At 41.1% G+C, this 12,086-nt stretch overlaps 1 protein-coding gene across 5 annotated transcripts in view; it reads left to right on the top strand.

Moving 5' to 3' along the window:
- Positions 1-6,596, top strand: part of dscama (Down syndrome cell adhesion molecule a) — a 115,028-nt gene extending 108,432 nt beyond the window's left edge. For 2 of the 5 annotated variants that reach the window (XM_061055954.1, XM_061055953.1), the window contains exons 31-34: positions 228-251; positions 409-606; positions 711-1,013; positions 4,609-6,596. In XM_061055954.1, coding sequence (XP_060911937.1) covers positions 228-251; positions 409-606; positions 711-1,013; positions 4,609-4,988 — 905 coding nt within the window. In that variant the 3' untranslated portion in view covers positions 4,989-6,596. The remainder of the gene's footprint in view (positions 1-227; positions 252-408; positions 607-710; positions 1,014-4,608) is intronic. The other 3 variants (XM_061055956.1, XM_061055955.1, XM_061055957.1) reach the window with 2 other exon arrangements.
- Positions 6,597-12,086: the final 5,490 nt, after the last annotated feature.

The raw sequence follows: 12,086 nt of genomic DNA, 5'->3' as shown, positions 1-12,086 counted from the left end.
GAAAATATCTTGTGCACACAAGTTAGATAATAACTTGTGGGATCGAGATATTTGTTGTAACTTTTTGGGACTTCAGGGTCTCCGTAGAACCCTTTTAAAGAACATATTCTTTTACTTTTTTAAAATGCCTGACCGTAAAGTTGCTCACTTCTATTATTACTGTATTTCTTACATGATAAAACGTCTGCAGACATTTCCTGACTGATCAGTTTTTTTTGGTATTGTAGGTCAAAAGCTCAAAGTGTATAAAGGTTTGTAGGTTTAAGACATTTTGTTGATAAATTCAAAAAAACTGTGTGTTTTCATAAAACAATACCATGACCATTTGATTGAGTTTTATTACAGCTTTAAGTTGTTGTTGTATTCAATCAGTGCATAAACAGCAAACTCTCTCCTCCTCATCCTCAGACCCGACAGCTCGCCGCACAGCCAAAGCCGGTCCAGCTGCTCGAAACCGCTACGCCAGCCAGTGGACCCTGAACCGCCCCCACCCGCCCGTCTCCTCCCACACTCTCAGCACCGACTGGAGGCTGCCCACACCCAGAGTGGCTGGCTCTGTGGACAAAGAGAGTGACAGCTACAGCGTCAGCCCATCTCAGGACACAGGTAAGAAGTCTCACAGAAGCACTCGTCGTCTCTAACCTAACAACCAGTTTGTACCTAACCACTAACTTTGACTAATCCCTCCACTAACCCGCCCCCCTGTGCAGACCGAGCGCGGAGCAGCATGGTGTCAACAGAGAGTGCCTCCTCCACCTACGAGGAGCTGGCCAGAGCTTACGAGCACGCTAAGATGGAGGAGCAGCTGCGGCACGCCAAGTTCACCATCACCGAGTGCTTCATCTCCGACACCTCCTCGGAGCAGATGACGGCAGGCACCAACGACTACACCGACAGCCTGACCTCCAGCACGCCATCCGAGTCAGGCATCTGCCGCTTCACTGCCTCCCCGCCCAAGCCTCAGGATGTCAGCCGGGTCATGAACATGGCTGTGCCCAAGGCCCACAGACCGGGTGAGACCTGCTGACAAAGACCACAGAGCTGTCTCGAACTGAGCGCTGACATCGCGCTAACCTTTATTACTCCTCCCCGCTTATTGATGCTGATAACACTAATCTCTTAACTTCAGCTTCTTCTCTAATATTTATATCCAACATATAACTTTAACTCTTAACAGTGAATCCCCATGAAGTGTTACCAATTGTTTCTAACTGGATGATGGTCTCAGATAGGTTAAAGGTCACATATCCTCCTCCTCTTCAACCATTTTAAATAAGTCTCAGAGCTCCTCAAAACATGTCTGTGAAGTTTCTTGTTCTAAATCCACTCTGATCCTGTATTTGATCATGTCTATAAACCCCTCTATTTCAGCCCTGCTCAGAACAGACTGTTTCTGTGTCTGTACCTTTAAATATGTAAATGAGCTGTGTCTGACCACGCCCCCTCTCTGGAAGGGCTTGGGTGGCTCAGGTTTTCTGGCTCCATGTCCTAGGCCCTTTTTCAAACCAGCCCCTACACCCTCCCCCTCCGTGACAGAGTGCACTCCGTCAGAAGTCACACTCTCAGCTGAGTGAAGTCTCCTTCATCAAGGTGTAGGGTAGAAATACAGCGGCAGGCTTTGGGAATAACTTCCCTCTCTCACACGGAAACAGGAACTGTGTGTTACCATGGTTACTCTGCGGTATCTTGCGGGAACAGCTTTTTTTTTGCAGCTAATGCATTCTGTAAAAATATTTATGTAGCCTAGATTGTTCTTCTTCTTCTTTAGTTATATTAGTGTAGACTTATAACAAAACTATTAGATTGAGCCTACATTGTTTATTGTAATTTATCATTTAAGTTAATTTATTGTAATTTTTAGATCAGGGTGTCCTAAATTAATGCAAAGACAAAGATAATATTGTTGAACATCAGAGCAGCAAAAAGTGTATTTTATTGTTGTTGAATTTAGATTTCACAAAGACATCAAAAGTAGAAAAATAAGAAATAAATATTAACAGTGAAAAGTTCTCTGCAACATGATTTAATATTCTTTTGTTTTTGCGACAGTCCCTGTAAATATAAAACACTTTACAATAAATAAACATATATTTGATCCTCAGTACACATTTGAAGTTGTTAACGTCTGTATGAGGATATTAAATGTCTATCTTAGTTGGATCAGTGTTTATAGACACTTGCACGGAACTCACAGTTTGCTTCATCCATGACGACCGGACACAATAGACGTTGCACGTGAGCCGAAAGTCGGCATCGGTGCACACTCGCTGGTGGAGGGTTTTATAACCCGCTACCACTCCCCGCTAGTTGGTTTGGGACGGACTTAATATGGCGGACCCTCCGCGGGGACGCGCAAACGGAGGGGTAGTGGGTAGGGGTAGGGGGTAGTGGCCGGTTTGAAAAAGGGCCCTATTGTTTACAGTGAGAAGGCAGACTCAGAGGGCAGAACAAACACCTAGCTGTGGGAGTGTAACCCACCTAGGGGAGGGGTTACTGCCCTTTGTGATGTCATGAAGGGAAAATCTCCAAACGGCCTGTTTGAGCACACATTTTCTGAAAAGTGGAGCAGGCAAAAGACAGAGAGGATGGACTTTTCTTTTTGGGGGTTTAAGACCGACTAGGGACACATATTAGTGTTAGAGAAACACGGTGAAGTGTATTTTAGTGACCTTTAAAGTCATCAAATCCCAAACTTCTCAGCAATTTAATTAAAGAGTGCACATGAAGGTAAATTCCAATATATTTAATTTTCACCACTGACTTCAAAAAACATCACAATTAAACACAAATCTATTTTCCACCCTCTCACCTTTAGGCTTTAACAAAAATAAAAAAGGTTTAAAGAAATAATTATAATTTTTTTTCCAATAAGAGACGTTGCCTCTCTTATTGATAAATCAGAGATTAAGAGATGCGTTAGATAAACGGTTCTTTCACTAGCCTATTCCTCCTATTCATCACTTCCGCCTGTTGTTGTGCAGTGTTGGAAGTGGCCATATGGGAGGCTAGGTGGCATCAGCATTGTCACTACCTGGTTAGCTTGCATCAAAACAGTCTGGTTCTGTTGAAGGTGGTAATGCCGCTTTGGTTGTTATGGCAACTAAGGGCCATAGGGTATGTTATGCAACTTATCAGTGAAGCAAAGGGGCAGAAATGGGATAAGGGATGCCTCCTGCATTTATCCTTTAATCAGGGCACATGTACCTTGTTTTTATTTTAAATTACCAAGATGTTAAGGGGAGTCAAACTGAATATTAACAGATGTTAAGAGCAACAAATTAATTAAAACATCAACTTATTCTAACTCTAGGATTAAAAAGATGTAGCATCACTTCAGGTCTGCCATGCTGCCTTGTTAAATCCCATTGACCACAGCAGTTTCGGAGGAGCTCTTGATTATTCAGAGTGATGATTGGTAAATGATGAGTATTACTGTGTCATGAAGAGGCTCAAATGTTGATCCTGATAAATCATGTAATAATCAGGCTTGATATGAATGACTAGCAGAATATTAAACTCTGTTTAAAGAGAGATAGTCTTCATTTGAAAGAGGTAGTCTGGTCTAATGCAGTAGTGAAAGTATAATGTATATACAGTAACAGGGGGAAGGCTGAAGGTGAGATCTTAGCGCATCACGTTAGACGAGGTCAGTGTCGGAGCGAGGCTGCAGGTAGACAGCTCGAATGTCTGTGTGACTCAGTGCATAAAGAAAAGAGATGCTCTGATTGGTTGAGCTGATAGAACTGTGTCTTCATCACCTCTAAAGGTGAGAAAACTATGAGAGATCAAGATCAAGTCTTTTATTCTTATGTGTTTTTGATAAGGACACAGAGATGTAATGAAGCTAAGCTACATTGTTGTTCATCTTGAAGTGATCACAGATCCTGATGGTTTTAAATCATTGCTTGGGAGGAGACTTTAACAGCATATTTCAGGAATATGTTGGGAATTCCTTAATGTACAAGGAAAGCTGCTCCCCTCTCCTTTCCTGACTGGGCTGTCACTTCATGTGTGGTACCCATATGTGTCCTCACAGCCCCCTCTAGTGGTGGCTCTGATACCAGCACCTGTCAGACATTTTTTTAATGGTTTCATCTGAAGGAGCTGGGACAAACCCAGGCAAATTTTTAAATAGATTATATTTTTTAAATAACAATATAGCACCTTTTTTTCTAAATTATATATGAATGAAATATGAGTTTATATGGCGTCCATGTAAAGTTATTATTTTGATAAAAGTTACAAGTATAAGTGATCCGTTTATAAGACAACCCAGCTGCAATAAAACAAGACACTGTCCAGACATGCATAATAAAAAGGTAAACTTTATTTTATGGAGAATTTTCCACCTTTCTCTCCTGACTTACAGAGTTGACTGTATTGTCCAATATGAACATAGTAAACGTACAATCATCTAAAAATCCAGCTCCTCAGCACTCAGGATCACATGAATTCTGCCTTTTGATGTTTTTAACAGTGATTTGATGTTATCTGAGACCAGGTTAAAGTTTAAAAAAACAAATCAGTTAAAGCTGTGCAGGAATATCTGAGCAATCTGAACTCATATTTTACTCTTACCTGTGTGTGTGTGTGTGTGTCGTCCTGCAGGAGGTGAGCTGGTTCACCTTCCTCCGTACCTGCGCATGGACTTCCTGTTGAACCGGGGCATGTCCTGCTCGGGCTCCTCCAGGGGGACAGCGAGTACGGAGCGAGCAGCCATGGGTCAGGCGTGTCTGGAGCCACAGAAGAGCCGCTCTCTGAAGCGGCCGTCACGCATGGCCCCGCCCACGCCCACAGAGGCCCCTCAGGCCAGCAGGGACCCAGTGGCCCAGTGGCAGCCTGGCTCTGCGGCCACGCTCCCCCACAGAGAGGGCTCGGAGCTGGCCCAGGCCGCCAAGCTCAGCACCTCCCAGGAGTCCCTGCTGGACTCGCGAGGACATCTCAAACAGAGCAGCAACCCGTACGCAAAGTCCTACACGCTGGTATAACAGCAGGGGCCCCTGGGGCGGGACAAGGACTCACTCTAACACTGGACTTACCACTCAAGTGCAGTAAACTGACTCTCACCACGCAGTTCTGTATATACGCCCCCTCCTCACAGGGCGGGGTCACTTTTACTAATCTCCTTTTATTTATTTTAGAGCTTTCTTTTATCTCTTCTTTGTATTTTCTTTTTTTTTCACTTGAGAAAAAAAATTCACTCATCGGAAACGACTCCAGACGGAGCTTTGCCAAACTAATTGAGTAACGAGGGAGCATTATTTATTCTTGATTCTTGTTAATTCTTTATAATTAATCAGTGATTATTAATTGTTAGTTGTCAGCTATTAATGATCATTAATTATTGATTACCAAATGATCTATTCTCACCATTACTACGATGTTTTCATAAGAAGCCGGACATCTTTCTTTAGTTTTCTGGAGTGGAAGATGACGATTTGGAGTCATTTTTTTCCTATGGAATATCCTTCTGAAACACTGAATGAAACTCTGCAGAAAATCTTGGAATGAAAGCAATTGACACCAGTCCAAACTTTTCAGCTGCTCTCAAATTGTTACTTTTTTTGAAGAAAAAAAAATCTATTTCCTATGGATGCATGGGGACTGACCAATTTAAAAAGACAATGAGGATTACGATCGAGGCTGGAACGGCCCAGTCGAGCATTTTGTCACACTATGAAATGATCCAATGTGAAGATTTATTATTCTTATTACTATAAATATATATATAAAAAGAGAAATCACTTTTATTTGTGGATATTACAGGGAAGAATTGATTTGGTTAATAAAGTCCTTAGTCATGTTTGCACATATCTCGTTTTAATTAGGAAATGGAGTCTCTGTTGATCTTTCTCTGTGTCCCATTCTCTGATGGTGCAATATGAAAAAAGATATGAAAAGTCTATGAAAACTATTGCTCTATACTGTACTGTAATGATGAAAATAACTATGTTGTGAGTATACTTACAGGGCCGGACGCTCTCCAGCTGTGTATTCAGGTGTAGTTTGCCACTGCTTGTTTGCCAGGGTGGTGAATGATGTTAGCTAGAATAGGGAGGCTTTAGAGAACTGATGGTTTGCACTTCACAACACCCCGACTCAAGTGTGTCCAGATAGACCCCCCTACTCTCAGTGCACTAGGTAGAGTCTTCACGGCTCTCACTCTCCTCAGTAGATTTACTGTCGCTGCATTGCGGTGATGCTCCTCTACAGGGAAAAAAAAATAAACGTGAGACAATCCAGCAGAATCCCCCCTTCAAACCAAACCTATACTGTCTATGGGAAATATCTAAAAAAAAAAAAAATGTGGATATACGTAAGAATCTGTTTTTTTGTTCCTGTCTACCCTGGCCCCTTTCTGTTCTTTCTGTTTCTTTGAAGGGAGAAGAGTTTGATCCAAAATGCTGTGAGGTCATTTTGTCCGTTTCTATGATTAGTTTCTATGATTAACTGTCTTCATTATGATTATACATTTTAACAAAAAAAATGTCACTTTTTATTTTTAACATGAGTGTTCACCATGGTGGCACTGGAATAAAGAGAAACTAACACAAAGTTCAAATTTGATTAATAAAATGGCTGTTCCCCAAAGTGTCCTCAAAGGGTTTGACATGAGTGACTGATGTGGAGATGATGGAGGAGAAGAAGAAGAAGAGATATGGAGAGAGCGGGCGGAGGCTCTGCTTTATGGCTGCTTTGGGTCGTGAATCTGCGCAGGAACACGCCTCGTCTTACTCTCATGTCGACGACAACGAGCCGACCTAAAGGCGGTCAGCAGGAAGTGGTTTTTAATGTTCATCCATGAGATCATTTTCTGTGATTGTGACGCTTCTTTGCCTGCAGGTGGCAGTGTTGTACAGAGTTAAGATGCCCTCTGGACACATCCTCTTACATTAATCTTTGCAGCTAACTTCAGCCTGCTGAGTAAAGGCTCTACTTCTCTTTAACAGATGCAGGCAATTTTCTTCTTTTTTAAAAAAAAAAAAGCCCATTATAACTTTTAGAAACACATTCTGAGGAGGCAGCAGGTGTTTCTGAGCAATCGTCTAGTGGTGTCCAGTTTTTCATCCCACCACTACTTCATCATCAAAGTGCATGCTGGGATAAGATCTCCCCCTCTCACAAAAGATGAAGATATAATGAAAATAATGAAATAACTTAACACATTTTAGTCATGATGTCATCTTGAGCGATTTCTGCACGGCTGTGGTGGAAAAGTGTAAAAAAAAAAAAAAAAACTTTTAAAATCATAGGAAGGAAAATCTTTTTGAAATATTAAACACCAAGTTTTTCATGCATCACTGGGAACATGGAAAACAAAGGAGAACCTGAAGACTAGATCCTGAAGACTCGATCCAGCAAACAAAGCCTCTAAAGACCAGAAAGCATTGGGACAAGAGACAAACCGTGTTATATTGGGTGTTGCTATAAACTGAACATGTGTCTGAAATCTAAACACCAAATAACATAATTAAATGTGTAGTTTTTGATCTGGAAAAGTAACAAAAGAACGTATGAATCATAACTCTGTTACAAGTCAGACTAAACCAAACGATAACGAGTAGTGTAAACATCGAAGGAGGAGCAGCTTCCAACAGATGAAAAAGAAATATAGCAGTACGTCAGCTGTATAAAATCTGTTTTTCAGAAGATTACGATCACTTTGTTGAGTTGAATGAGCAGAAAATGTGTAAATCTTAGTTTGACCATTTATTTATGACACCAATGTCTCATCATTCCCTGAGGATCAAATGATCATTTTTGCATTTTAACTGAAAGTAAACGTAGAGTATGCACAGTGTAATATATATCTAACAGGCAGGGTCGACATGTATAGACTGTTTTTTTTTTTTTATCCATTAAGGGTTTAATATATAATATTGTTGCTGTAGGACTTACTAAGGAACTGAGACACAAACATGTTCCAGATCTATTAGTTGGTAGCTTTAGCGTTGCTATATCACAGTTATATCCCCTCAAAGATACAACACATGGTCACTGTTAATGCTGTTGTTAAAGCATTACATGCAGCGACGTCTGCAAGCTTATTCAAAGTTTACATCACATTATTCTCCACAAAAACTCAGACAAGCTCACCCTCCAACCTTTTAAAACTGCAATATTTCCCATCCCTACCTTTACCCTGTTAATGCCACTACTATCCCGTGCTCATCCTTTCAGCCCAAACATCGCCCCAGCATCCACCTGCAGGCTCCGACTCTGGAGGTTTATGATCTCATCTCAAATTCCTCCAATCTGGGCGGAGCGATGAGGTCGGAGCCTTGATGCTTAACTCTAAAAATGTTCTGCAGCTGCAACGAACATTTCAAACATGAGTTGTCTGACTGAGTTGTGGAAGGGCATTCTGGGAAACGATGGAAATCCTCGTGGGAAACCATAGAGCAGAATAAAAGATGTACTGCATATAATGCTGCTGTGATGAAACCGATCATCTTCTGCTTGAGGTAATATTAACATTTTGTACTAAAATGACAAACATCAATATTTCATGGGTTAAAAAAAGGCTTGACACAAAACATCTGCTGCTTAAGAAAAAGAGACCTGAATCCTGCAAACACGATGCTGACAGACTCAACCAGTTACCCCGTCCCAAACTCAGCTGTTCACCAACATTTTAAAAAATGATGCAGTGGGTGGCGTTGGGCTCAGACCTGAGGCTAAAGTTAGATTTTGAGCTACAAGCAGGGCTCTTCACTCTTGACTGACTTCTTGGGGAATAAAGTTTTTTTGTTGAGTACACAATAGATGCTCAAGTCATAAAAAGTACAAGTAATTATCAAAGAAAAAGCTGTAAGATGGTATTTATCCTCATTTTGAAGTACATTTCATTTTTCATCTTTCAGCTTCTTATGACAGCTTTGGTTGTTAAAACTGTCTCAACTGCAACCCCCTTCATCAGTAAAATTCAACAAACAGTTATAAAGATAAGAGAAATCATATGTGACTGCATGATGGTTACAGCTGTGGCAGGACATGTTGAAGCTACAGCAGTCCCTGCATGTTGCAGTGTCTGCTGCTTCTCTGCACTCCCAACTTTTTGTTGTGCCTTCTTGTGATCTCCTCAGTTGACGCTTTTCTTCAGCCTGAGACTATTGCGCTCTGAGAAGAGGACAAAGAGGGGGGCGGGCTGGAAGCTTCAATTGTATAGTCGTGATTCTACCCGGCTCGCTAAATGGCCTTGACGCTATTTTTAATTTTCAAGAACAAAAGGCAGAAATCAGGACCTATATGTGCGCTGGCCCATCAGGAAAATGACTGGTAAACCGGATTTTGAAGTCCAACCCTGGTGACAAGCAGTAACCACAAAGAATCTAAACATTATAGGCGGTTTAAATCCATCCAATTATTGTCTTGGACTTTAACAAAGTTTGTGTACTAATAACTAAATGCACCAACCCTTTAAATAAGATGAGGATTTTCTGTTAAAAACTTCCCACACATGTTCAGGACATAATCAGAAAAGTGATTAAAGGTACTGTTTTGTCCACAGGTTCACCAAAAAGGACACAAACTGAAAGTTCCTCACAGGAGCTTCAGTCTTATCGTCAGACCTCAGATAGTGAGAGTTTTCTATTTCAAACAAATCTAGCGGTCTTTTCTGAGGACAGCATCATTCTGCAGAGAAATCTCAGAGGCCTCTCAGAAACATCCAGAAGAAATGTCTGCAGGCCTCCTAACCTTTAAATGAATTTCAGAGGAGAAAGAAATATCTCTGAAAAGAACAAATGAAACATAAACAATGCCAGCTGTCAGCTTCAAACTGTTCCGAAAGGTACAGCACTCATTACTTCAGTCCTGCGCTGAGACGTGTTTATTACTTTACATTTTCAGAATAATTTCCCCAGCGCTGCCGGCGACACCTTCATATTTCTCCGTCTGATCAGAGGGAAGAATTCCCTTCGCCTGTATCTTGTTTATGACAGCAGCTGAGTGTGGCAGAAAGTAAATCTTAATTTGTTGTGGACTTCAGACGTGGAAGGCAGATATAGATGCCATGCTGAGTAATAGGGCCTCCCACTATCCCCCCACCCTCCACCCCCATCCTGTGATATAAGACCATGAATATAATGAAGCTGGCAAGACTTATGAGCTGCAGACAGAAGGTAAGAAGTGGCAGTTTTCAAGTCTGCAACTATTTACAAATTGCAAAATTATTATTTTTAAAGATGAATATTAAGCCTTTATTGATAAGGCAGCTGAAGAGAGACAGAAAATGTGAGTTGGAGAGAGTGGGATAGACATACAGTAGATTAAGGGGCGGGGCTTGTAGTCAAACCAGAGGCTGATGCATCTCTGTATATGTCTGTTCAACTGACTGAGCTAAGCTAGCGCCCCAAGTTGCAAACAATTTTTAAAACTATATGATTTCACAAATATGGTCAGATTTAGAGCAAACCATTACAAGCTCGTTGCAGTCAAACATGTCACTCACTGTGAATCTTTGCTGAGGAAAATATAAACACAGGCTGTTTCGGTCGTGTGCTGTTTTTTTTTTCAATGTCTGGCTCATACTCTGTAGCAGTGGCTTCAGGCATTCAAAAGTATTATAACCAATAGTCCAGATGCTGCAGCTCGTGTACTGACTAGAACTATTAAAATGGACCACATCACTCCTGTATTGGCTTCTCTGCACTGGCTCCCTATAACATCTAGAATAAAGTTTAAAATCCTTCTTCTCATTTTCAAAGCTCTAAATGTCCAGGCACCATCTTATCTTAAAGAGCTAATAGTTCAGTATTATCCCTCTAGAACTTGGGAGGTAGAGCCTTCAGTTATCAGGCCTGCTCCTGGTACCTACAGTCTCTAAATGTACTATGGGAGGTAGAGCCTTCAGTTATCAGGCCTGCTCCTGGTACCTACAGTCTCTAAATGTACTATGGGAGGTAGAGCCTTTAGTTATCAGGTCTGCTCCTGGTACCTACAGTCTCTAAATGTACTATGCGAGGTAGAGCCTTCAGTTATCCTCTCCTTTAAAATCTTCTACCAGTCAGGGTCAGCGAGGCAGACACCCTCTGTACTTCTAAGAGGAGACTTAAAACTTTCCTTTTTGAAAAGCTTATAGTTAGAGCTGGCATCGGTATGGACCAGCTCCTAGTTATGCTGCTATAGGCTTAGACTGCCACCTCTCTGCTTGCTGTTGGGTTGACTGAAAGCTAGTTTGATATATTTTCAGAATGGCGGTCGCCATCAATGGCCTTTAAAAGTCTGTTTCAGAAACCAATGGGTGACGTCACTGAGACTACATATGTGTGTCATATGATCTCAGGTTTTAAACATAAGTCCATCAGAAAATGAGCCTTCTACTTCCTTGATGTTGTTTTTTACTAATGATTTAATGATCCAAATCTCAGGTTTCAAGTCTTCTTCAAGATGCTCATTTAGTAAATAATCCCATGTAGAGTCATACAGACGATACAGCAGGGAATGAGCTAGTTTGTGGGAATCTGTAATTGATTAGTCGTTACCATGGCGACTTGTCACAGGCGTAGCTGTGTGTATTCACTCCTTCTATAAATATGGTCACTTCTGGCTCCAAACAGCAAAACTGCAAAGTCCTAAATTGGCCAAACTTGGGGCTTCAAAAGGTTAAAGAAAAGTATAAAATAACTCTTCCTGCTTTTAATATACAGTCTATGCAATGACCTTACCCTTGTTTCCATGTTGTTGTAGCATCCTTAATTTAACCATACATTAAGGAGTGATGGATAAGACCTTACACGTATATCTGATATGACACATGAGTAGGTACAAGTTTTATGGGTACGAGGGATCTAATGCATTTCCTGCACAGATTTTAATCAAATTTTCTGTCTCTTGCATCAATCAACGTCAAGTAATGTGCAATATATATGCAGGTTGCTAAAAAAAGAAAATAGATCAGTTCATGAGGATCTTGTTGCTGCAGTGACTTGAGAACGTGGTGATGTAGTGCGGGGAGTGGATGAGTTTATTACGAGGTCATATCGGTTCATTCAACATTCACATTGTAACGAATCATCATATTTTGTAGATAACATGCACAGTCAAGAAGACAAAGGGACTCATTGCAGAGGAACAACTTGTAC

This window comes from Labrus mixtus, chromosome 14, assembly GCF_963584025.1.
Source record: "Labrus mixtus chromosome 14, fLabMix1.1, whole genome shotgun sequence".
Taxonomy (NCBI): domain Eukaryota; kingdom Metazoa; phylum Chordata; class Actinopteri; order Labriformes; family Labridae; genus Labrus; species Labrus mixtus.
Note: the sequence above shows the minus strand (reverse complement) of the source record. Positions and strands in the feature narration are given on the sequence as shown.